This window comes from Diceros bicornis, chromosome 4 (assembly GCF_020826845.1).
Source record: "Diceros bicornis minor isolate mBicDic1 chromosome 4, mDicBic1.mat.cur, whole genome shotgun sequence".
In the NCBI taxonomy this organism is placed as follows: domain Eukaryota; kingdom Metazoa; phylum Chordata; class Mammalia; order Perissodactyla; family Rhinocerotidae; genus Diceros; species Diceros bicornis.
The window spans coordinates 28,302,945-28,330,729 of record NC_080743.1 but is presented as its reverse complement, the minus strand read 5'-3'; the positions used below and the strand labels follow the sequence as shown (position 1 = coordinate 28,330,729).

Sequence of the window (27,785 nt, the reverse complement as noted above, 5' to 3'; positions counted from 1 at the left end):
ATTGCGTGTGAACTGTACATATAATTTTCTTTCATTCAAATGCAACAAGTACCTTAGGGTATAAAGCAGATAATTTCTAACAATGTGCTTCAGTGATTCTTTCTAACCTGGAATTTACTAGTTATGATTTTCAGTATCCCAGATACATAACATTTAAGATGACTTTAGCATCTTCATATATAGATTTAGAAGTCAGTTTCTCAGTCACAGTTATTTACCTGTTAATTTCTTACCTGAAGGATGCAGAATTTGTAAAGACGAAGTGTTTTTCACACTCTGTAAATGTTCTAATTCTTGATGATTAAATGCTGACTGGTGGTGATTTGGTGGTGTTCCACATGCATGTGTAGTCTGATGAACAAGGGTAGTTTTTGTAGAGGCTATATCTTGCACAGAAGACTGTACCTGTTAAGATAAAGTTAAACAAAATTATCTTTCAGAGTTTTAACCACACAAGAAATATAACAAGAAAATAGAAACACAAGAGGAAAGAATATAATTTAATACTATCTCTTTTGAATATGATATTATCTAACTCACACAAACTTATAAGGTATATTATCCCTATCTTACAGATGAGAAAAGTAAGGTTTAGAAAGATTAAATAACTTGGCCATCATATAGCTTATAAGTAGAGTTAGTCAAAGCCTATGATCTTAGTTACCAGTACAACATAGACTTACATGTATGTCATTAAACAATGCTGCTTATTTTCAAATGCTTTCTTGTGATTTACTGAAAATAAAAAGTGAGCTTTTGTACCAAATCTAGCGAGTAATACACTTTCTTTCCTCCTTTTTCCTTTCTGAATTATAGACATAAGGGGGAGGAGGGTAAAAAAAAAAAATCACATGGTGGTCAACCCATAAGACTATCAACAAGTTCTAATTCAGTACTCAGTTAACTGTTTATTAAGTAAAAGCTGTACTGTAATAGCTAACATTTATTTATTTATTTATTTATGGTGAGGAAGATTTGCCCTGAGCTAACGTCCATTGCCAATCTTCCTCTTTTTTTGCTGAGGAAGATTAGCCCTGAGCTAACATCTGTGCCCATCTTCCTCTATTTTGTATGTGGGACGCTGCCACAGCATGGCTTGATGAGTGGTGTGTATGTCCAGCCTGGGATTCGAACCTGTGAACCCCAGGCCGCTGAAGCTGAGTGTGCAAACTTAACCACTATGCCACCGGGCCAGCCCTGCTAACATTTATTTAATATTTACTATGTGCAAGGAACAAGGCTAAGCCCTTTATACAGTTCTTTGAGTCTCACAATAATCCTAAGAGTTAGACATAATTATTATCTGCATTTACATTTTACAATATGACTTAGATGAAATAAAAGCAACTTACCTAAAATCTCACATCTATTGACTGGCAAGCTAAGTTACACTACTAAAGCCCAGGTACCTTGTCTACCAAGCTTTGAGTTGAGATAGTATAGAGATGAATAAAACAGTCTTTCTCCTCCGTCTAATAAAGGGGTTAGAATGAGTGAGTAGATAAAGCAAGTGTATGAATACCTATGCTAGCTTGATTAAAACTAGTGCCACAGGAATGTTTATCCCAACAATAATATAGACCCAAGCCCAAAGCTAAAAGTCAAATGCTGTGGCTTAAATCAGCAAAAAAAAAAAATCACTTTCTGAAAAAAATATAAGCATTTATTCATGATCCTATAAATATATTCCCTCTGTTACCATAAATGGGCATTTTGCTTCTCAGCAACACTGAAAAAATTTTGGCCTCAAGCCGATCATAAAGGTAGCATTCTACATGCTATGTATTGAGAATGCTTCCAAAATTTGTTCATAACTTGTCAAAATTTTCTGATTCCACTAATACCTATGGCAAGACAGACCATCTGTATCTTCTTTCTACTCAAAAGCCTTTGAGAGCTCACTCCTGCTGAACAAATTAAATATTAACACTTCACGTAGGTGTTCAAAGCCCTCCCTATTACATCTCCCAAGCCAACTTACCCCTTACAAATACCCTCTGCTACCATATTTACACAACGCCTGTGCTTTTTTTTTGCCTCTCTTCATGCTGCTTCTGTTTTTTAAAAAAGTCCCTAATCAGTATTTAATACACTAACCATTTCTTCCCTTTCCCTGTAATTTGAAACCCATTTTAAGCATTCCCTCCTTCAGGCAGTATATATATTCCTTCTTCCTTTTCTCAATAAATTATGAATACAGATTATTATAGCACTATTCATACACTCTCTTAGCCATGTGACTGTATCTCTTCTCACAACTTAGAGCTCCTTCAAGATAGTGTTATTTATATTGTATTCCCCTAACGTAGTTAGATGTTGTTAAATAAATTTGTACTTTAATAAAGGTATATACCTGTAATTCTATATTTGAGATGGGTACAAAGGATTAAAAGTTTTATATGAGAATGACAAGCTGAATTAGTGAAAGATAAAATTATTTCTATCCTTTTCAAAGCATGTCAACTACTAATCAAACATAGATGTGCTAAAATTAATAGCTGGTAATTATAAGCTTTACCTTTAGAAATCCTAACTACTATTCCCCTACTATCTTTTTTTTGTGTGTGTGAGGAAGATCAGCCCTGAGCTAACATCCATGCTAATCCTCCTCTTTTTGCTTAAGAAGACTGGCTCTGAGCTAACATCTATTGCCAATCCTCCTCCCTTTTTTTCCCCCAAAGCCCCAGGAGATAGTTGTACGTCATAGCTGCACATCCTTCTAGTTGCTGTATGTGGGACGCGGCCTCAGCACGGCTGGAGAAGCAGTGCATCGGTGCACGCCCGGGATCCGAACCCGGGCTGCCAATAGTGGAGCGTGCGCACTTAACCACTAGGACACGGGGCCAGCCCTGGCTACTATCTTTTTAAAGAAATTCTACCTTACTGTGCACACCCTACTGTGTGCACATGGGAGCACCACGGCCGTCCCTCTGTATTTAGACTCTCAAGGCTAAGCCAAAACTTCTATAATTTTTTCTACCTGTTTAAATTATGTAACAATTATATCTTATTAGAAAAACGTAGCCAGGGCTGGCCCCGTGGCTTAGCGGTTAAGTGCACGCGCTCCGCTGCTAGCAGCCCGGGTTCGGATCCCGGGCACGCACCGCTTCTCCGGCTATGCTGGGGCCGCGTCCCACATACAGCAACTGGAAGGATGTGCAGCTATGACATACAACTATCTACTGGGGCTTTGGGGGGAAAAAATAAATAAATAAAATCTTTAAAAAAAAAAAAAAAAGTAGCCAAATAGTTTCTCTATTCAATCTTTTTTAGGAAGAAATCTTTGAACATTTAGTTGAAAAACTGAAAAGAATGACAACTCTTCATGTAAATAAAATCAAAAACAATTTTTAAAGAAAGCTACTACTATACCAGTGAGTTATAAGATATATAGTTTTTTTTCTTTAATAATTTTATTTATTTATTTATTTATTTATTTATTTTCCCCCCAAAGCCCCAGTAGATAGTTGTATGTCATAGCTGCATGTCCTTCTAGTTGCTGTACGTGGGACGCGACCTCAGCATGGCTGGAGAAGCGGTGCGTCGATGCATGCCCGGGATCTGAACCCGGGCCGCCAGTAGTGGAGCGCGCGCACTTAACCACTAAGCCACGGGGCCTAAGATATATAGTTTTTAAATTCTAAGATAAAAACAAAGAATTAACTTACCTTTACTTTCTCTTTAGAAGGAGAATCATTCTGTTTTACTCCAGTAAATTTAGGAAATGTTTCTGCAAATGTATATAAATAAATATTTCAACACTTGCCAGCTTAAAAAATTACCATCTAAGTTACAAATTTTTTCATATTAGAAATAAAATGGTAACTTCAAGAAAATGGCTTTAATACCAACCTCTTAAATTAAGAAATTCTTATAGTTACCAGGTTTTTGCCCTTTTTGAATCAGTCAAAATTTCGAAAGGGATACTTGCTTTTAAAAGGGATATTTTCTTTTCCATATAATGGAATAAATATCCACTCATAAATTTCAATTTGGACAATTTAGGCAAAAAAGAACAGTGTGTTACTTCACGGTAAAGAGCTTGAGTAAGTGATAGTTTAAAAAGGAACAAGTTACAACAACAGAGATAAGGATTTAAACAAGCAGTATCAATTATACTAAAATCGTCTTTTACCAAGTAGCCATAAATATAGCCATAAGAGGCTTAATTAAAATAATTAAGAACTTACTATAAGAGAAGGTTATGTCATTTATCTGAGAGGATACAGTCTTTTATTAAAAGTGAAGCTCTCTGATTTCATGGTAACGTCTGCTCTGCTTGCTAAGCATTATAATAAAGATCCCATCTAATTAATATTCTACTTATTTATTTCCAAGCTATCTGGCAGCCTCAACTGCATAGCAACGAATGGGTTTTATAGGACCTCTTTTACCTTTTGAAATACCTTTACAGCTGACACGGGCAATAGAGGAGATCTAGAAAGAGATCTCTGACAGGGTGTTCACAGGTTCCTCTTTCTTCATCCTACAATTGATTCTGGTGCTATCCTCCCCAATCACAAGGCCAGGTCAGTATGGTAAAGCACCAAATCAGTACTTAATGCCTTGACCCATCTCTCCAGGCCAGCTTTCATGAGCCAGCTGAGCATTATTTGCTTCAGGCTCCACGGCACCAAGACGGGTCAACACCAAATCTTATTCAAACTTAAAATATTCTAATTTTAATAATTACCTTCTGCCTCTTGAAATGCCATCAGTTTCCACTGGATGTGTTACTGCTCTTTCCTCTCCTAAAATGTTTGATGCTGAACATTGTTAAAATTGCTAAATGCCACTCGATGTGCTTTAAAGAATTCAAGTATTTAAAAATGACATGAACCATTTTAATGTTACTCCACTAAGTATTATTTAAGTGTTGGAGGTTAGGTGGAAGGGGAAGAAAAGAAGACAGACTGCAAAGTTTGAGGGTACAGATCCAGGTATCTTTCACATTTAGGGGAGAAATTATGTGTTCGGCTTTGAACAAAAAAAAAAAAACTTCATTAATATGATCATACAATACATGCACATCTATACATCTATCTTAATTATTCAAATATACACCTAAACTACATTATTGTATGACATAAGCTCTTAAGTATAATAAAAATATGACATACCATGTTAGTGTTCTGCTAAAAGATTTTATGACATATAAAACTAAAACTCAGAATTATTATAAAAATTAGCACCTCAAAATCTGAAGACATTAGCAGAAGAGTTTTAATTAAAAAAAAAAAAATCAAAGCCACCTAATATAGTATGTCTCATAAAAGTCTTACAGACCATAGATAGATGGATAGCGTATAACTTAGCATTTTGCTTCTCATTCTACTCTTACATAGTTGACTTTCTAGGAACACAGTAAAGGAAAACTGCATTATTTCTGTGTATTTATGAGTTCCTGGCCTTTGGAATTAAAAAGCAAACATACACATTTTCACTATCAAGCTTAAGATCACATTTCAATTAATGAAGAAGCCCTACTAGGTCCTGCAAACATTAACAAAACTGAGTACTATAGTGACCACATATATACTGTCAACTAATTTCTCCAGGGAACTGTGGTAACAGCATACCTACCTTATGAGGATCAAATTGGGTGATAACTACTAAACAAATGCATATTATGAATGTTATATAACGTGTTCTATTTTCACATCTACCCAAAAACCTCAATATAAAACTCTGATTGGAAAGTTTTCATTTTAAAATAAGGCCAAAAAAATTAATCACAGAATAAAAAAAAAGAGACCTGGAATGAGATATTTGATTAAAGAGTTTGTTTAATACCCATCACCTATCAAAGCACTGAGAATAAGTGCTCCAGAGATACCAAATATTATCGGCAAGCCAATATGGACTAAAAAACTTGATAGCTGAATAGGAATATACCATAATGCAAACCCAGAATGTAATGCCATATATAGTAGAAAAAATTAGTGAAGATTTTTAAATTAGAAAAAACAATCACACTTCCATTATATAGGACAGGGTATAGAAAAGTGATCGTAAGTCACTACCTGGTTCTACTACCTTATTTTATAAAAGAAAGCATGTCCAAAGATGTTAAATGATTTACCTAGCCTTATCATTGAAGCCATATTTTATTGATAAAAATCAAGCAATTTGTTTTTGAATTAAAAAAATTTGCTCCCTTTAAAGAATGTTTTGACAATTTTCATGAGGTGTTTGGTACTTATTATTATTATTATTATTGCTGAGGAAGATTTTCCCTGAGCTAACATCTGTGCCAATCTTCCTCTATTTTGTATGTGGGTTGCCGCCACAGCATGGCTGAGGACTGGCGTAGGTGCATGCTGGGGTTCTGAACCTGTGAACCTGGGCCACCAAAGTGGAGCGTGTGGAACTTGAACCACTCGGCCGTGGAGGCTGGCCCCTGGTACTTATTTTAATACAGATGAACAAACCAATTATAAACTGCATGTTCCTTTTACCAGGGTCATTTCAACTAGAGTTAGAAAGTGGAAACAAACAAAACAAAAAACCTAGACTGATGGTTCTCAAACATGGCAGCACATTAGAATCACCTGGGATACTTTTTAACACTACATACACTTGGCCCACTCTCCATTCAATTCAGATTTGGACACTTATTTTAAAAGCTTTACAGGTGACTCCGATGTACTGCGAAGGTTGAGAAACACTATTCTAGATAGCCTGTTTATTCAGGAAGACCCAGTTTGCACAGAAAATTTTAAAATGCATAAGGCAAAACTTATTACTATTTCTAAGGCTTAAGGCTCAAGCATGACCTCAATATATTTAAGTCTTTAATCAAGCCTGTGTCCTTGAATTTATCCTTCTGGTGCATTGAAAACACTTCCATTGATGAGAAACTAATAAAATTTTAGAAAATTTAAATGATAAACTCTAATCATTTCTCTTTAACTTTCTAGCTTGAATGGCAGAGGTTACTCCAAAACTGTCATTTCGTACTTCCTACATTTACTAAATCATCTTCCCCCTAAAAAGGTAAAACAAAATCTAGGCTTGAACTTAGTTTGTCCTTTTTCCTTTGCATGAAAAACAAAAAACACATACTTCTCACTTCCTCAGAAGACCTAGGTTGTAATACTACAAAGAGAAATTATTTTATTCGTACTTTTGAAGTCACCCATAACTAAGAAAGTTTAAAAAAAAAAAAAAAGAAACAATTGTTAACTTCATAAATTTCATTCTCTAAACGTTACCTTTAAAGCCAATAAAAGCAAAAAGTCCAAAGGATAAAGTGACAAATTCACTCTGTCTTAAGCGGGTAAAGAATTAAGGCCATAACCACTGAGTTTCTTTGTGTGTAACTGCTTAACAAGTGGAATTATAAACATGCCTGAAAAACATTCAATTCCACACTAATCAAGTATCTGAGCTTACCTTTAGACAGTTCCTGAAAAATTATTTTCTGTAAGGTTTCAATCAAAAGCACTACTACTGATGAGTTGCTCCATTTGATTTTTTCTCAGTAATATTATTAGTCATAGGACTAAATCTATTAATTATAGTCCTCCCTATTATATCATCAAGATAGCCAAGGTTGTTAAACATTAGAATACTCTGAAGAGCTTGTGTGTACACACTAGCACAGCCTAGCTAACAAAGGATATCTGCGTATGGAATTCATTTTATTGTCAAGCCTTATTTACATTTTTGATCTGACATTTAATGATACTTTGATGGTTATGAAAAATAGTTTAGAAAGGTTTTATATTTATACCAATGTTTAAAAAAATGTTATCTGCACATGACAATTTGCATATGCTGATATCAGTCAAGAAGATAATCTAAATGATAAAATCAAATCACATTGAAATTTGCAATTAAGTACTGCTTCTACTCCACAGATTTCTCATTTTTATTTTTCAAAGATTTGGGATTTCATTACAACTCTACCTTGGAACTGATTTAATACTTCTTTGAAATGATAATTAAAGAATTTTTAAATAAAACTTTCCTTGGAAATCACTGCTCTGCCATTTAATTAATCCTATTTAACAAAGCAGAATTAAGTCCATATTTTTCAAAAGTACATAAAATAAAGTTTGAGAATACATAGAAGGTAATCATTTAAGTAATGTGGAATAAACAGCTCTAACACTATTTACAACACTTAAAATGTTTTTCACAGATGTTACCCTTAAAACATTTTGGCACACCTAAACAGAATGATACTGCAGTAAAGATAGACCAACTCATAATACAGGATAGCTATAAGAACCTTAAGAGTCAATAATATTAAGGGATTTAGTAAAGTTAATTTAGAGCTCTGTCCCTGATAATCGAAGTTATAAATAAGACTGACTTGCTTAAGAAAATTGCATAGAGTCAAGTTGCTATAAAAACACAGGAAGACAGGTATTAAAAAATAGATTAAGGAAAAAATTACCCAAGATCAATATCCTTCTATCAGAAAAAAATTTCTCACAAAAGCTTTCAGAAGAGTTTCCACTATTAAAATTTTTAAGAAATGAAATTATATTCATATCTTGTATCTTGAATAATCAAAGGCCTTATTAATCAGAGTTCTGGGAATCAAGATATTCCAACTATAAGTTTCAGTTCTGGACAAATCATAATAAAGCTACAAAATCTTATTTATATTTTCAGTTAATTTTTACTTACATAACAAAGTTTTTGCTAATATACCTAATTTTCACAAATTATATTTTCTCAGTAGACAGCCCCATTTCCCCCACCCTGAAACTTAGACTTGGGATTTGTTTTCTGCTCCTTGAGAATGTCATGTGCATAATTAAGAATGGTAGATGCTTTAACTTATTTTTATAATAGATATTGCTATTGATATGGTCTGACAATTATTTTTCACAACTTACAATACTTTATAGTTTTTGTTGTCCTCAGGAGAGTAAAAAAAGTTCTTACCTTACATATTAGAAATTAAGAGCCTTTCAGTATTTTAATGGGTACAACTGAAGTTAATACTTAGGACAAAAGGTCCTATTGCTTCATTTACTAATTTATTTTAGTAAACAAAAATATAATTTTTTCCCCATTAAGTTGGGCATTGCATTTGCAATTTATATCATATATAAATACAGTGTTTTCCAAATGAAGTACATAGTTTGAATGTTCAAAAAACAATGAAAATTTCAAAGGTGAATGATAACTCTTACTACATGTTGGAGGACAAACTGATCTTAGTGTCACAAACCTATATACTATCCATAATGTAGGTTGAAATATAAAAGTTTGCTACTTTGATTTTAACCATAACATGTTTTTAAAAACAGCCCCTGTTAACTGAAAAAGATGACATTAAATAAGAATGTCAGTCATAAAGTAAAAATTCAACACGGTGTTTTAAAATTAGAATTCTGAGGCTGAGTTTTCTGTTAGAAAAGTTAGGAAAACATATTAACACCATTTTAAGAACACAACATAGTGGATGATAAACATTCTTTCCTTCAAGCAAACATTCTGGAAGATTCTATCAAAAACTAATAATTCAAATTAAAATTAAGGTACTTTATCGAAGCACTCTGTATATAGTACTTTTCCTCTAATACTCAAGGCATTTATTGACCAGTGGTCAATATATAATTAGATGATTCAAACTAACAGTTTCAATAAGAGCTTTATCCTACAATAAAAGACAAAGTGCTCTAACATATTATGCCACAAATGCTTTATTAGATGAAATTACAAATGCTAGTTACAATTTAAAATACTAAATGTAACTTAGAGTTTTTCCAGCGTTGTTTTATGCTTAAAAGTCAAATATAAGGAAATAATATATAACCAGAGCCCTAAATTAATTTAAAATACTTCTAAGTATGACAAATTCTAACAAAAGTAAAAACTGTTTAACAAAAAGATTTACCATTTTATACTTTAGAAATGTAAAAAGAAAATGAAGCAATCAGCACCACATAAATGCAAACTAAACTAAACCAAAAGTGAAACAGAACGTACTGTGAGCCAGCAGACTCGTACTACCAGACTGAAATGAGAGGGCTATTCTTATAAATGGTAAGAATTTTTGATGTGACAATATGCTGTATGGGATTTTTTTTAAAAAAGAGAACTGAATTTCATGAAAAATAAGAAACACTTCATTTAAAATAATGCAAAATTTTAGGCACAAAAGTGCCCTGTATTCCGAATTTGCTTTTTGGTGAGCAATGATGGAATGCTACTGCCAAGTCAGTATCCTTGGGGCGGTGATTACCTGTCAACTACACAACCATCAGTGAAAGAGCACAAAAAAAACATGAATGAGTTATGCTTGATACAGTCGATGATAAACTATACAAGCTAATACGGTACTTTAGCATAACTGAGAATCTGAATTTAAAGTACATTTTTCCCTAAATGGAAGATAATATTCTACAGTTAAGAAACCATACAAGTGAAAAAAAAAAAGTCTACTTTATACCGTTTCTGGATGACTGGTTTCTTAATTGAAAATGATTATTCAATTCAGAATATATTGTCACAACAGGACATACTTTGCAACATTAGAGTGATCTATCAGGGGGAATAAGGGAAAGATGTCCTCAAATAATCGTTTATTTTTATAAAAAGAAGTGAAGATCGGCATTTTATTATTCGATATTTTCTGGGATTAAGATCTGGTATTATATATCAAGAGACTACCCCACCTTTAGTAAACTTATTTTCTACATTACAAGCCTGTAAGTCACACACGTGTAATATGAAGTTTCATTTTACACAGTATCTCTTCTAAGGAAAATAGTAAGATTGTCAACATGCAATTAAATAATAAGTGTGGCATCTAAACCATAGGTTCTAGGTAAGTAACAAACATTTCTTCAAAATATAAGTCTCAATATTACAAGAAAGAAACTTCCCCACAAACAGAGGTGCACTTAAGGGGACGGCTAACCTGATTCGGAATCGCTGCTGTCTGGGGAGCTCAGGTCACTGCTGCTGCTTTCAGAGGCTGATGAGCTGCTGCTGCTGCTGCTGCTTTCACTCAGCCGGGAACCACCTCCAACGGGCTTGGATGATGACTGTGTTTTCTCAGCTACAAAATAGGAAGACACATTAAAAGCCAGTAGAATTAAATAGTCACAGGAACATTTAAAAAACTGCCACCTACGTTTTGTTTGACGTTTTCCAGCATTTAACTGATTATTGACATCCAGTAATCGCTTTTCCAACTCCTGTTTTTTCAGTGAATGAAGTTCTTCTCTGGATTTCATTATTTTCTTACCTATGTGATTGAGAAGAATAAGAGTGAGGATAACCAAAAACTAAAACAAATACCAGGCTGATTTCCATTAATACATGGAAACATATACCGTGAGGTTTTAGTGGTCTTTTTCTTAGACATGCCGCAACATATTTTTCTAGTTCTCTCAGTGTGGATGCTTTCAGGGTTTCAAAGTCTATCTCTATCTCGTCAGGGTTGGAATTTCTCAGCGAAGCCTCTCCTGATTGTATTATATGAACGACTCGCCCAAGTTTATCTCCAGGGAGTTTGTTTATATCCAAACTTAACTGCCTTTTCTCATCATAGTTCATAGGTTTAGCATTATCTTCATCTTCAGATTTCAGAGCACAGGCCTGTTGTTTCCTTTTCTTTGGCTGGCTGTAACAAAAATTCAATTTAGTCAAATTTATTTTAGATAGTGTTATTATTTTAATAAGTCACCATAAAAGATACTTACTTGCTCTTGGACTTTTCCTTTAATTTCATTTGTTTAAACTTTTTCCTTGGGTTTTCATCTCCATTATTAACCTTTTCTTTTTTCTTTTCCCTTTTAGTCTTCTCATTCTTTCTCTTTAGCTTATGGAAAGGTACTTGGGACAGAACCTGTAGCTGTTGATGAACAGCTTTAAGCTGATAAAAGAAAAATTCCTTAAACATTCATGGCTCTAAATAATTAAAGATACTAGAAAAAAATGAAGGCACTCAAAAGTCAAGAGTATCCTTCCTTTGTGAAATTCATTTCATAGTACATTTCTTCCAGGTTCTTATTTTACTTCAGAAATTCATTATTGTGAAGAGCATACATTAAATTACAAACACTACCATGTACTCAACTCATAAACTTAAATATTCATCTAAAAACAGACCAAGAATAATTAACATTTCCAGGTAGTCTTAAGTTTTTAATCATTGATTTTTCAGGCTTGAGCTCAGAGCAGGTTAACATTTTATCACAAAAGGTAGCAAATGTTAAATAAAGATCTCATCCATAAAGTATCTCAGATTATGTCATATAAATTGTGTCAATGAGAATCAACTCATTGTGATTAGGAACATAAATAACAGAATTTTAAGATATATAGATTTTTGAGTAGGAATGTTACAAATGTGTCAATAAGTAAATAAAGCCACAGTTGCTAAGTGATCTAAATAGAACAGCTTTTAATCCACAAACAGGATTTTATAACAGATCAGCAGCAGCAGCTCATAGAAAGAATATAAAAACTTGTATCAGTACAATCAACTACCTGCTCCTGAAGCTTTGCAAGATGCTGAACTCGTTCATCTTCGGAATCACCAGAAGAGTTATCTTCAGAGGAAGCTTCACTGCTGCTTTCTCTGCTGACGATTTTAGTGGTATCTGTTTTGATGTAACATACAGGCATACTCTCAACAGGTTCATCTGGGATCTTTGCAAAATGCATTTCAAAAACATCCTATAATGGAAAATTAGACTGTTAAGCTTTTCTGCATTTCTGATTTAATCAGCAAGAACACCTTTAACAAAAGGTATATTTCAGTGTCATTTTGACGAGAATTCTATTTTTCCTTGTGGTGATCATTTCATAATATATACATATATCAAATCATTATGTTGTATACCTTAAACTTGAACAATGTTATACGTCAATTATATCCCTATAAAACTGGGGAAAAAAAAAGATTTGCCAGAAGAAGAAATATAATAAGACTCATGCTTCTCTTCCTGCCAACCTTAGCAACTTTTCTCCTTTTTTCCAGGTAGGACAGACCTCTCAAACGATATAGGGGACCTCCTTTCAAAGATCTCTTGCCCTGTGGTTGGTGCATCATTCTACTACTTCCCAATGGCTCAGTCTCAAAAGTCCTTGAGCCTTCCCTTCAGTGGGACATGGGCTCCAGTAAATCCTGTCTCAGATATGTACTGTCCCCTCTTCACTAGTATTTCCTCAGTATCCTCTATATGCAGGACAGCTTCATTAAAAGATTTGCTACTAAAGATGGTATACCTCAACAAACAACCCCCACCATTTTAAGAGTATAATTTACAAGTTCTGCTTTACTACTTGGGGGTGTGGGTGTTATTCTTTATCTCTTGAGTTATGGTTCTAAAATTTCTAGATCATCTTCAAAGGAAACTCACTGTCAGAGCACACGTAACAACTCACCTGGAGCATTCTTGCCATTGTTACTACTTCATGATCTGGAGGATTGTATTTGTAGCAATTCATGAACATTAATCTAACATCTGCAGCAAATTCATATGCATCTTTATATTCTTGGTTGTCCATTTTTCCCTAAATTAAGGAAAAATTATAGGATTCACAAACAACATAGTTCAATAATTATTTGGGCACCTATATTAAGTGTTCATATTATGAAATAATTCAAACATACAGAAGAATACAAATAATACCAAAAACAGATACCCACCATCCAGATTTGACAAATGTTAAACTTCTGCTACATTTGTTTCGTACTGTTAGACCTTGAAAAAACCCAGTGAATTTTGACAAGTAGAGATTAGAAATGAGGGCATTCCAAATAAAGAAAGAACAGGAACAAAATCACAAAAGCAGGAAAAGAGAGCGTTTCCAGATAATCTTGGATGGACAAGTTTGATCGTAGGAAAGACATGTAAAAATATATTCCTTAAACCAATCTCCAACATCTAAACGAAAAATTTATATTAAAATTTTCATGAGAATGAAAAGACATTAAAAACAGAACAGAAGAGAAATATCAACAGAGATTACATTTTTAGGTAGCTGCATATAAAGTGGATAGAAGAGTGGGGATGTAGAGCAGCCAGTTAGGCAGACACTCTAAAAAGAAAAACAAACAGACAAGAAAATCCTATAGACTGCTGGGCAAAACACGTGTATATTAATGGACAATTCATAAACAAATACAAAAGGCCAATAAACCAATGCAACATGGCAGACCTCATTTGTAATTAAAGAAACACAAAACTAAAACATGAAACATAATTTTCTACCAATCAGATCATTGGCAATTGAGAAGGATTTCAGAGAACTAAATTAAAGTCACTGTGGGAGATCAAGATTTGGCCACCCTGAAATATATCTCTTTACCTTGATTGTTTTCTCTGAAGGACATTTGACCTCCCCCACTAACTGCCTAAAGAATTTGACATGGTGGCTCCTTCCTGGAACAGATCTTCTATCATGATGGCTGTAAAGATAATGTAGGATAGAGATTACAATAGCAAAGGCACCAAGCCTCTTTTATCAAAAACTCTGTCTCTCCCTGACCACATTATCTATAGATGACCCCGAAAAGAATTGTCCTCCTGCCCTCTGAAGTCCCAGGCCACTACCCAACCCCAACACGCTCCTCGCCTTTAGCTGCAATACTTAAGCAAGCAGCTTAGACAGAGGGACGAGTTGCTCATTTCTGAGTTTCTCCCATGGATACATGTTATTAAACTTGGTATTATTTTCTCCTGCTAACCTGTCTTGTTAATTATTTGGCCAGCCATAAGAACCTTAAGGAAGAGGGCGGAGGGAGATTCTCTCTCTTCCCCGACATCACCATGTTATTACCCTTGTAATCCTATAATAGCCTCCCAACCAGTCTCCAGATTACTACTAGAGAAATCATTCTAAGAATTAAATAGGAGGACATAATTCTCAGGTGTAATGGCAGCTCTTGGCCTCTTTATAATGAGCGTTTTTCATGTGCAAGCCCCAGTTTCCTTCCAGTCTCATTTCCCCCTAGTCATTGATTCATATTCTCCATGTTTCATGTTAGCCTAAATATAGTATTCTGGATATGTTTTCTTCACCTCAAGGCCTTCCAAGTTGCTCCCCCTGACTGAAATGTCCTATGACTTACAAAGTCCTGTTTATCCTTTAAGACTCAGCACAGATTTACCTATTTCAGGTAATGTTTCATGACCTCTCAGTCTGAATTAGTATACAGGGAAAAGTAGAAAAACTTATTTTGCAGAGAGAATGGTTAAACGTTTTTTCAGAATTTAAAACACAAGCTTCAGATTGAAAGTGCTAATCTCCAATCAAGATGTATAAAATTAAAGGCTAGAGAGAGGAAAATCAAAACTAAAAATTAAACTAGAGAGAGGAAAGACAGATTACCTACAAAGGGATGACAAGCAGACTGACAGCTTCTTATCAGCAACAATAGATGCCAGAAGATATCTTCCTAGTACTGAGGGAAAATAACTGTCATTCTAGAATTCCATAGTCAGTTAAAAAAATTATTCAAGACAAAACATAGATACTTTCAGAGACACAACTGTTGCGAGTTTACTGTCTATAAACACTCACGGAAGAGCCACTAAAGTTTGCACTTCAGCCAAAAGAAAAACCAAGAGAAGAGTAAGAGGCAAGAAATAAGGGTGAGCACAAAAACTAGTAACATGTTAATAAACAATGTTGATGATCAAAAAAATAAAACAAAACTGTTTAAGAGAACAACCAAACTTCTAGACAATAATAAAGAATAGGGAGTACAATGAGGAGTCATTCAGGAGGAAGACTGAGGTAATAATTTTGTAAATGCTACAGTTCTATGCTTTTAGAATTAAAATACATAATTAATTACTTAAAATTAATATACATAATTAAATTTTGCCAATAATTTTAAGTTTCCAAATCAGCAATAAAGAAAACTTACTAATCCACCAGAAGATGGAAAAAAAAAAAATGCAGAGTTGGAAACTACATAAATGCCTTACCAGAAAAAAAATGCATTAGAATTATGCAATTATTAAAAATATTCTTGAATATATAATGAGAAAATGTCCACAATATAGTAAGTGAAAATTCAGGGTACAGCATTATATTACACACTGTAACTCAAATATTGTGGTATACACCATGGATGTGTTTGAATAGAAGAAAATAAAAAGATACATTTTTAAATGTTCCTATGATTCACTTCAGGTGGTATGACTACTGATGATTTTAATTTTCTTCATCTTTTTCTGAATTTCAAATTTCTTTACAATGACAAGATTACTTTTATAATCAAGAGAAGAAGTTCCTCCTATTAAGACAACATTTACCTTGATGGTTCCGAGGTCCATTGGATTTTTCACAATATCGTAGTAGTTATGAAGTCCCAAAGCATTAACATCAACAGGATTATAAAAGGGCCATGCATATGACAAGTGTTTCTTTGCAAGCATTTCTTTAAGAATCTCACTGCAGTGCCTTAATTGTTCAGTTACTTTAACACTCTTTACAACTTTATATTGTTGCTGAGAGTCCGGTAAAACATTCTTTAACACATTTTCTTTCACAGGTGGCATTTTCACCGATTTGTTTTCTTTAAGAGTTGGGGAAGATTCACCAGTCAATTTAACTACTGAAGTTGTAGGAGTTGTTGTATCTGCTTTCCTCTTCACACCCCTTGTCACCTAAAACAAAGTAATTCAACAACAAAAAAAACAAAATTAAGGTGACATTCAGAGCAACGGTTTTCAAACTATTTTTGATCATTACCCTTATCAGTTAAAAAAAAAAGGAAAGGATTACTAGCACCAAGTCTTCCATGTATTAAATATTAGTAAAGGTTAATTTCTCTTTTATTGGTAAAATAGTTCAAATATTTTCTTCCTACTCCCCATGAACTGTCTTGTGCAAACCTTTGAGACCAATGCAAGACAGGAAAAAAAGTCATAGTTATAACAAAAGTTTCTGAATACCTGAAATCAGCTAGAGTATATAATTCAAAAAAGAAAATTATCAACCCAGCAAATTGTGAGTCAAGAAAAGTTACATCGCAAAAAAAAAAAAAAAAATTAAGTTAGACATCTGATCTTAATACTACAAAGATACTAAACCAGTTCAAGTTCTAAGAAATCTCTAAAATTTGGTTCACATCCTGTCTGTTCAAAAAATGCATACAGACAAACATTAACTGGTATATGCTGAAGACCAATTTTCATATGAACTTAAAAAATGGTATAGACATCACAACAACCAAATTTACAATGAAATACTTTAAAGCTACAGTAAACTTACTTGGGCCACTGTTTGTGAGGTAGAGTTGACTGGAGCACCTTGTGCCACATTTAAAAGAGAAATAGATGTCTCAGGAAATACAGAGGGAATCGCTTGCTGCTTAAATATTTTTTCCGATGCTTTGGGGGATTGTTTTTCTTTAACAGAAGAAACTGCTACATTCTGTTGAGTGCCTAGTAAAGTGTGAACCAGAGACAATACTTGAGTAAAATATAAAACTAACACTATTTTTCTCTTAGTATGCTATTTTAACTCATTTAGGTCAGCTTTTTAGCAATATAAACACGATATACTCCAATTCCCCACTGAAACTCTCCCACACACACTTGCTGACAGTGTTAGACCAATTTAGATATAATATTGGAGACTGCAAAACCTGTTATTAATTTTATTTATTTATTAGGCTTATCAATTTTATTCAAAAAGGTACCTGATTTAAACTCAGACTAATAGAACTCTGTGATTAGCTTTAGGTAGCTGTTAACATGAGCAAAAATTTCAGACATCCTGAAGACAAACTATATAGTACTGTGTGAGGTCTTCAGAATGCTCTGCATAAATATCCAAGGAATTCAAAATTGTTACAAACAGTCCATCACTGGTTGACACAGAACAACAGATGTGAAAGTGATTCTCTTATCAATATATCCTTCAGATGATTCTGGCAAAGGAATAATTGTGCACGTTCTTCTGCCTAGTATGTTCATAGAGAATGCATGACTTAAGATATCTAGATCACAACACTCTGAAATCTATTATTTTAGAAGTCTATCCTTCCATCAAGCCAACTCCATTCTTCCAATTGCTCAGGCTAAAAACCTTGAAGTCATCTTTGACTCCACTCTCTCCCAAACTCAATATCCAATTCATCAGCAAACCCTTTTGGCTCTATCTTCTTATCCAGAATCCAACTACTCTTACAAATGGGAATTACCCTGGTCCAAGGCATCATCAATTCTCAACTGGATTACTGCAATAGCATCCTAAGAGGCATTCCTTCTGCTTTTACATCCTATAGTCTATTCTCAAAAGAGCAATCAAAGTGATCTTTTAAGATTCAAATAAGACCATGACACTTCTGCTCAACGCCCAATGACTTCTAATCTTCTCTCCAAGTAAAAGCTGAAGTCCTCACAATGGCTTGTAAGGACCTGTATGATCTCTCTACCTTTTTCCCTCTACCTCTGCCCTTCTTCCAACCTCATTTCCTATCACTCTTCCCCTTCACTTATTTCACTCCAGCCTATTGGCCTGCTGTCCTCAAATTAGGTAAGCATAAGCAGACTATTTACTCTGTCTGGAAGGAGAGATCCTCTTGGCTCACTCCAACATTCCCTTCAGGCCTTTACTCAAATGTCACCTTCTCAAGCCACCATATATAAAACAACCCTCTCTTTCTACACCCACCACTCTCTAGTTCTCTTATTCTTATTTTTTCCACAATGTTATCACATTTGACATACAACATACAGGTATTCTTGACTCTCCAAATTCTTGCTAAACAAACTCAGGAACCAAATAGATTTGAATGTATTTTAAGATGGGGCTGGTATTGCTCATATTCTGAGTTCTCACTACTCACTAGCTAAAACTTAGAAATCAAATAGGTTCAGATAATCTTATATCCTTTGATATCCCAACTATTGCTGTTTGAACTCAGGTGTTAAACAGATATGTATAATGAGGAATACTTACATTTACTTAATTTTACCTATGTTCCTAACTAGAACAAAAAGCTCTATGAGGAAAAAAGGATTCTGGATATTGTCTAGTGTAAGAAATAGACATAAAAAAAATAAGTAATCAAATCGATTACAAGTGATGCTAAGTGCTAGGAAGGAAATAAATAGAGTGCTAACTAAATTAAGGCAGAGATCTATTACAAAGAAGATAGCCAAGGAAGGCCTCTCTGAAGAGGTGCCAATTAAGATGTTACTGTAAAGAGAAGTAGCAGCCAGACAGAGAATGGGGTGGCAGTAAAAATGTATTCCAAGAAAACCAGTAGGGAAAACTTTAGCTAATGAGAGGAAAGTAGCTCAGGGTGAGAATGGAGAATTGGGCAAAGACCAGATCACAAAGGCTACTTTAGGCATTTAGACTTCATTCTTCCATGGGAAGCCAAAGAGAGGTTTGAAACAGGTGAATAACATGTTCCAGTTTCTTTCTAAAAGATCACTTTTGCTATTCTGTAGAAAATAGACCAAAATCTGGAGAGTAACATCAGCATCATGGCAGAGTGAGTTGCTCCCCTTGTGGCTCCTCTCTAAGTTACAAGTAAACAGACATTAACTAACCAACAGAGGATCCCCTACACAGCACAATAGGACGTCTGAGAGATCCACGCAGCCAAACATCTGATGGTTGGGGGACTGGATCCCCGGGAAGCAGCGGAACTGGGTGAACGGACCTCTCCCCCTCCCCAGTGGCAGCGATATAGGTCACGGGTCCTTACATGCCAGCCGCCAAAACTGTAAAAGGAGGCAGGGGCAGCCCAGCCTGCGCAAAAACACTTTCAGAGTGGTGGCCTGGCCCACAGGAATGTCCACCATGCCACAGTGGCCCCATCCCTGGGAACGCTCCCCACGAAGTGGCGCAGCTCATCCCCCACAAAGGGGCGCAGCTCATCCCCCACAAAGGAGCCCCCACAAAGTGCATCAACTCAGCCACACCACCTGTAAGCACAGAGCTGGCCCTCGTGTGCACAAAAGAAAGCGCCCCACCCCTCATACCTAGTGCGCGGCAGCTTAGCTGGTCCCCTGCCAAGCACAGAGTCCCCGCCTACAGTGCCTGACCCGCCCAACCAGCACAGAGACCCTGCCCACATGAGCGTAATGTGCAGAGCCATGAGGGCCAGCCTGGGCAAATGCAGAGTAGCCCTACCCACACAACTTCCAGCAGATAGGGCAGGATAAGAAAACACAGCTCCTGCTCCCCCGCAGCAGTGGCAGGAAGAATCTGCGACCTGATACTACCACAAATGCGCCAGCAAAGGATCACTTCATAAAACACCATGAAGAACTACATTAACACGTCAGAGTAGAAGGAAAATGACAAGTCTTCAGAAACCAATCCTGAACTCACAGAAATTTACAATCTAAATGACAGAGGATTCAAAATAGTTATCATAGAGAAATTCAACGAGTTACAAGAAAACTCAGAAAGACAGTTCAATGAGCTCAGGAATAAAATTAATGAGCAGAAGGTATACTTCACCAAAGAGATGAAAACTTTAAAAAAAAACAAACAGAAATTCTGGATATGAAGACTACAATTAATGAGATAAAACATAATCTAGAATCCATAAAAAATAGAGCTGACATTATGGAGGACAGAAATAGTGACTTAGAGGATGGAAATGCTTCCAGTGGAGGAGGAGAGAGAACTAAGATTTTAAAAAAATGAAGAAATTCTTTGAGAAATATCCAACTTAATTATGAAAAGCAACATAAAGATTATAGGTATTCCAGAGGGAGAAGAGAGAGAGAAAGGAGAGCAGAGAGCTTGTTCAAAGAAATAATAGCTGAGAACTTTCCAAAACTGGGGAAGGAACTGGACTCACAAGTACACGAAGCCAACAGAGCTCCCAATTACATCAATGCAAAAAGACCTTCTCCAAGGCATATAATATTAAAACTGGCAAAGGTCAATGACAAAAAATATTAAGGGCAGCAAGACAGAAGAAAATAACCTACAAAGGAACCCTTATCAGGCTTTCAGTGGATTTCTCAGCAAAAACCTTACAGGCTAAGAGAGAATGGAATGATATATTCAAAATACTGAAAGACAAAACTTTCAGCCAAGAATACTCTATCCAGTGAAACTATCCTTCAGATATGATGGAGAAATAAAAGCTTTCCCCAATAAAAAAAAAAAAGCTGAGGGAGTTCATCACCACTAGGCCTGCCTTACAAGAAATGCTGAAAGGAGCCCTCCCATCTGAAACTAAAAAGCAAAGATTTACAAAACCTTAAGCAAGGCGATAAACAGACAGAATCAGAAAAGTGCAGCTCTATATCAGAATAAGTTAGTAAACAATTATAACATAAAAGACAAAGGGAAGGAAAATATCAACAATAACTATAAACACTTCAATTTAGTCACACACTCACAACACAGAAAAGAACAATTTGTGACAACAATAACTCAGAAGGGGAAGAGGAAAGGGATGGAATCTGCTTAGGCTAACGGAGATAAGAGGCTATCAGAAAATGAACTATCTCATCTATGAGATCTTTTATACAAACCTCAAGGTGACCACTAAACAAAAAATCAGAGCAGAGCCACAAATGATAAATAAAGAGAAAACCATCACAGAAAACCACCAAATTGAAATGGCAGTCAGAAATAAAAGGGAAGAGGAACAAGGCGAGTATAGAACAACTGGAAAACAAGAGATAAATGGCAGTACTAAGCCCTCATATATCAATAATCACTCTAAATGTAAATGGATTGAATTCTCCAATCAAAAGAAACAGAGTAGGGGCCAGCCCAGTGGCATAGTGGTTAAGTTCATGTGCTCCGCTTCAGCAGCCTGGGGTTCGCAGGTTTGTATCCTGGGTATGGACCTACGCACCGCTCATCAAGCCTTGCTGTGGCAGCATCCCACATACAAAATAGAGGAAGATGGGCAGAGATGTTAGCTCAGGGCCAATCTTCCTCACCAAAAAAAAAAAACCAAACAAAAACAAAAAACAGAGTGGCTGGATGGATTAAAAAACAAGACCCAACAATATGGTGCCTCCAGGAAACACATCTCAGCTCTAAAGACAAACACAGGCTCAGAGTGAAGGGATGGAAGACAGACACTCCAAGCAAATGGCAAGCAAAAGGAAGCAGGTGTTTCCATCCTTATATCAGACAAAGCAGATTTCAAGATAAAAAAGACAATGAGAGACAAAGAGGGGCAGTATATAAAGATAAAAGGGACATTCAAATGAAAATGAAAACACAACATACCAACTCTTATGGGATGCAGCCAAAGTGGTGCTGAGAGGGAAATTTATACCAGTCCAGGCCTACCTCAACAAATGGGAAAAATCTCAAATAAGTAATCTTAAACTACACCTAACAGAACTAGGAAAAGAAGCATAAACAAAGCCCAAAGTCAGCAGAAGGAGGGAAATAATAAAAATTAGAGCAGAAATAAATTAAATACAGACTAAAAGAACAATAGAAAGGATCAATGAAACTAAGAGCTGGTTTTTTTTTTTTTTGAGGAAGATTGGCCCTGAGCCAACATCTGTTGCCAATCTTCCTCTTTTTCTTTTTTCTCCCCAAAAGCCTAGTAAATAGTTGTATATCCTAGTTGTAGGTCCTTCTAGTTCTTCTATGTGGGACACTGCCTCAGCATGGCCTGATGAGTGGTGAGTAGGTCCGGGCTCAGGATCTGAACCGGTGAACCCTGGGCCACTGAAGCAAAACAGGCCAATTTAACTGCTACACCACCTGGCCAGCCCCAAGAGCTGGTTCTTTTAGAAGATAAACAAAATTGCCAAACCCTTAGCCAGACTCACCGCAAAAAAAAGGAGAGAAGGCTCAAATAAATAAAATAAGAAATCAAAGAGGAGAAACTACAACAGATACCATGGAAATACAAAGGAGTATAAGAGAATACTATGAAAAACTATATGTCAACAAATTGGACAACCTAGAAGAAATGGATAAATTCTTGGACTTATACAAGCTCCCAAAACTGAATCAAGAAGAAACGGAGAATCTGCATAGACCAATACCAAGTAGAGATTGAAACAATAATCAAAAACCTCCCAAAAAACAAAAGTCCAGGACCAGATGGCTTTTCTGGAGAATTCTACCAAACATTCAAAGAAAAGTTAATAACTATCCTTCTCAAACTATTCCAAAAAATTGAAGAAGATAGAATACTTCCTAACTCATTCTATGAGGCCAACATTACCTTGATACCAAAACCAGACAAGGACAACACAAAGAAGGAAAATTAGAGGCCAAAATCACTGATGAACATAGATGCAAAAATCCTCAACAAAATATTGGCAAATTAAATACAGCAATACATTAAAAGGATCATACACCATGAACAAGTGGGATTTATACCAGGGATGCAGGGATAGTTCAGCATCCGCAAATCAATCAATGTGATACACCACATTAACAAAATGAGGGAAAAAAAATCACATGATCATCTCAATAGATGCAGAGAAAGCATTTGACAAGATCCAATATCCATTTATGAGAACAGACCAGGCAGGATAATCAGGATCACTGGGAGTAAGGATCACTAGGATGGTTGCAAGGGCAATTCAGAGGCTGAATCCAAATGACTTACTAATGATCAGAATGTGTGAGAAAGAATCAAAGCAAGGAAAGAATCAAGGACAACCTCTAGTACTCTGGCTTGAACAACTCTGTCTATTAATACTTTCTGTCGCAAGGAACAATCTGGGGAAGATCAGTGTTTAACTATGAGCATGTTAAGTGTGAGATATGTATAAGACATCCAAGTGGAGATGTCTGGTGGCATGAAGGTAAGAACTGGTTTAACGGACTGTTTAAATGGACATTTTATACTAATAGAATAGGATGTAGAAGGACTTCTGGATGTCTATTTCCTTTCAGGGATTTATTATTTAGCTCTAGAGATTATATTTATACACACACACACACACACACTTTTATATATATGAAAGAGAGAGAGAGAGAGAACAAACTTTTTCTGGCTTACCTTTCTTTATTCTTTCTTTACTACCCACAACTTGTTCTTCTTGTGGCATCTGAGATAATTTCTGCCTAAACAACTTCTCTAGAGCTTGTGCCATAAGAACAATGTCATCTCCAGGCTAGAAAATATATAAAATATACCGTTAAGGTTACACAGTATGGTCACTGTACCAAGTTTCTGTAATTCAGGCTACCTCAAAGAAGGCAGCGACATAGTACTCTTAGACTTTATTTATTAAACAATATTTACTGCTTCTAAATTAAGTTAGAAAACAGTGTAGCAGCTCACATTTTAAATTCGAATCCTACCCCTTTAACCTCTAAAAGGACCCAGGATGCCTTTCTGAGCACTAGAGGGTTACAATCCAACCAATCCTACTAATACAAAAAGGTATTAGAAATTGGAATTTCTTACCTCACAAATAAGTTAAAACAAACTTGTTCATGGCTGTGCAAAGTACCTCACGGTTTGACTTGACGTGATTCAGTTTTCAATTAACTAAGCAATAAAATGACACTGTGGAGCTAACTCAGTTTCAAATCTGCTCTCTGCTTAGAAGTCTTTCTTGTGCTTTACTTAATTGCAAAGCAAAAGCCTAAGGCAGAGAACACTTATTTCTAAGTTAGGTAGTTCAGGAAAATTACTGAACTTCATTTTAAAATGTTAAATGTAAAATGACCCTTTGGAATTGTTAAATTAAAATGAAGTTGCCAACGGTTCTTTAAGAATAGCATTAGTTCTGATTTTTAGAAAATTCATATTGGCTAACATTCTTAAATCGTTTATATATATAAGGTGGCATTGATAGTTACCTTGGGAACCAAATCAAAATTTCTACTACATTTCAGCGTCACTAGTGATTTTGAATAAGTAGGATATGTTATAAAATTTTTAGATACCAAAGAACAGCTTGAAAAGGATGCAGTACTCTGCATACTATATGGAGGAAAAATTGAATACACAAATCTATTTACGGATGAAAGCAAATGTGAAGTTTAAGTTCAAAATGTCCACATATATTATCACATAGGCTAATGCATTAACACAAATGCAAATACTACTTCTGGGATATAACAGAGAATATGTCTGATCTTTATGTTAACTTGTCATGAAGTTTAGAAGTATGTGATTTGTTTGGCTTCTTAGGTTATGGCTAGGGGGATCCATACCATGACTATTTAATCAAGATTAGTGTAGAATAAGGTTTATCATTCATCTTATAATTAAAATGGCAGAAGTGCAGTAGAGAACATTTTGAAATAACACTTTACTCACAGAAATCAGCTATCATTGGTATTTCATTTTTTAAAACATAAAAAGCCATTATAGCTATTCAGGCAAAAAATACAGCAAATAGATTAAACAAATATTGATATGTGAAAATTATAAAATCCAGTAAAAAAATCATTATCCTTAAAAATATGTAAAATACCCCAAATCAAGACTAGAAATCAGCACACTTATTTATACACATCTCCTACTTCAACAGCAAAGAATTAGCAGGTATAATATAAGGCTTACATACCTTGTTGTATAAGTAACAATTTGAGAACATTGTATTGAAGTCTTCTATACATTCTGAAGCCTTCGCATAATATTTATGTTCCAAGCGCTTCTTAATTGTATTTAAATCCATTGGGTTTTTTATAATGGTATAATAATCCTACAGTTTTCAAGAAGAAATTCTAAATGTTAGTAGTAAGAATGAATTCACTACAATCATTGGTACACAAAAATAGTTAAGAAGCCATACACCAATAACTAGAGAGAGCAGTTGATTACCTTTAAAAAGCCATAATCTGGAAACAAAAACCTTTAGTAATGAGAACAAAGCTGACTGCCATGGCATTATTTTCCAGAGAGAAAAAAAAGGCCAATAAATGAAGAATAACAAAGACAAGAACGTAAGACTAGAACCATCCTGGAAAATAAAAAGTGAAGAGCATGCAGAAAAAGAAACTAGTATTTATGGAGTCTGACAGATCCAGAGTACAATCCTAGCTCCACAGTGTACTAGTTACATCACAAACTACTTACCCATTCTGTTACCAGATGGCTAAAAATTCCTAATATAAGACCTAAAGTTGAATTCTGTGCGTGATGCACCTAAGTCTGCCAGAAGTGCCAAGAGTGACTTCAAAAGGTCAACTAACAGATGCTATAACAAAAAAGCATGTACTATAATTTACCACAAATTGTTAAAATAAGAATTTCAATGCTCAGAAAAATGAGCTTTGTTGTTTAGGAAAAAATACTCATTGGGATATTCTTCAGTGGTGCTGAATAAGTTAGGTGTTTATTAAATATATTTTACAATATTAAAGACTAGCTTGTTTCTTTCAGAGATTTACAAGGTTTTTCTTTTTTTTTTTAACTAACAATTATAAGACACACTTACAGGCAACTGTAGTTTCACGGCATCCACAGGCTGCTGAAAAGGCCAGGAAAAATTATGCTTCCATAAAGCCTTCAGGACAACTGTTTGTAGATACTGCAATTGGTTTGTCAATCGCCCATTTTTCTTAGTATTTATATACTCTGGCGGTGGAGGGTTAACAATAGCTGTTTGTCGACTTGGCAAAGACATTCTTAACGGCTTCAAACCCTGATATCCTAATGTTGTCTACAAGTGCATGTCCTAAAAAAAAAAACAAAAAACTGAGCTACCTTCAAACCACTTTTAAAATGGTTTCCATAGGAACTAAAAAATGTTATTTAAGAGTAACAGATAAAATATTTTAAAGCACATCATGATTAAGACAGCAAAAAAAAAAAATCCAAATAATAAATAATCAATTTGTAAACAAATACAAACCTTTTTCTATATAAGTACTAAAAGTTATTTCATTACATATGCCTAGTTTTGGATGATTAAAGTTATTTCAATCTTTCATAGTATTTCTTTCTGTCTTTCTAAAACACAAATTGAAGTCTTAGCAGGAAAAGTCTGTAAGTTCCTGGTAAAAAAGAAATAACAGGGAATGTTAAAGATAATATTAGTATATAGTTATTCTAAAATTATTAATTCAATGAAAGGAAAAAGGCAAAGTAAAGGATTTTTCTGGCTAATTTAAATGCAGTGATTTATTTAAAAAACTAATTATTAGAAAGAAACATGACAAGTGTTAAAATGCTACTCTTTAGCACATATTACTACACCTAAAATAAAATACTTTAAAACTTCGTGAGTATTTCAGAAAGCTACTATCTCACATTCTTAGACAGCATTATTACTTTAAGGATAAAAGAACAAAGATACTACCAATCAGCAAATGAAAAGTATGATTATTAAATTGTTCATTTTTAGAGAACAGTTACATTTAGCTACATTTAGCCAGTACATCTTTGTTTGCATTAAAGCAGTGTGAGTTCTCAACTCTTGCTTGATATTAATCAGTTGTGGATCTTTTTTTTAAATTGTGGTAAAGTACATATAACATAAAATTTACCATCTTAACCATTTTTAAGTGCACAGTTCAGTAGTGTTAAGTATATTCATATTTTTGAGCAACTAATCTCCAGAACTTTTTCATCTTGCAAAACTGAAATTCTATACCTATTAAACAACTCATCCTCCCCTTTCCCCAGCCCCTGACAACCACCATTCTATTTTGTTTCTATGAATTTGACTACTCTAGGAATCTCAGATAAGTGGAATCATACAGTACGTCTTTTTGTGACTGGCTTATTTATCTTAGCATAATGTCAAGGTTCATCCATATTGTAGCATGTGTCAGAATTTCCTTCATTTTATAGACTATATTTTGTTTATCCATTCATTCACTGATGGACACTCGGGCAGCTTCTACCTCTTGGCCATTGTGAACACTGCTGTTATGAACACAGGTGTATAAATATGTCTTCAAGACCCTGCTTTCAATTT

The 27,785-nt window shown here is 34.9% G+C and overlaps 1 protein-coding gene across 1 annotated transcript in view; it reads right to left on the bottom strand.

Moving 5' to 3' along the window:
• The window catches only part of BRDT (bromodomain testis associated), a 41,259-nt gene extending 14,728 nt beyond the window's left edge, over positions 1–26,531 (bottom strand). Inside the window, exons 1-13 of the mRNA XM_058538505.1 lie at positions 26,301–26,531; positions 25,428–25,565; positions 23,906–24,020; positions 17,206–17,378; positions 16,245–16,598; positions 13,363–13,491; positions 12,463–12,651; positions 11,673–11,845; positions 11,304–11,593; positions 11,102–11,215; positions 10,886–11,026; positions 3,669–3,730; positions 234–405 (exon numbers count right to left, since the gene is read on the bottom strand). Of these exons, the coding sequence (XP_058394488.1) occupies positions 234–405; positions 3,669–3,730; positions 10,886–11,026; positions 11,102–11,215; positions 11,304–11,593; positions 11,673–11,845; positions 12,463–12,651; positions 13,363–13,491; positions 16,245–16,598; positions 17,206–17,378; positions 23,906–24,020; positions 25,428–25,565; positions 26,301–26,489 (2,239 nt within the window). The 5' untranslated portion in view covers positions 26,490–26,531. The remainder of the gene's footprint in view (positions 1–233; positions 406–3,668; positions 3,731–10,885; positions 11,027–11,101; positions 11,216–11,303; positions 11,594–11,672; positions 11,846–12,462; positions 12,652–13,362; positions 13,492–16,244; positions 16,599–17,205; positions 17,379–23,905; positions 24,021–25,427; positions 25,566–26,300) is intronic.
• Positions 26,532–27,785: the final 1,254 nt, after the last annotated feature.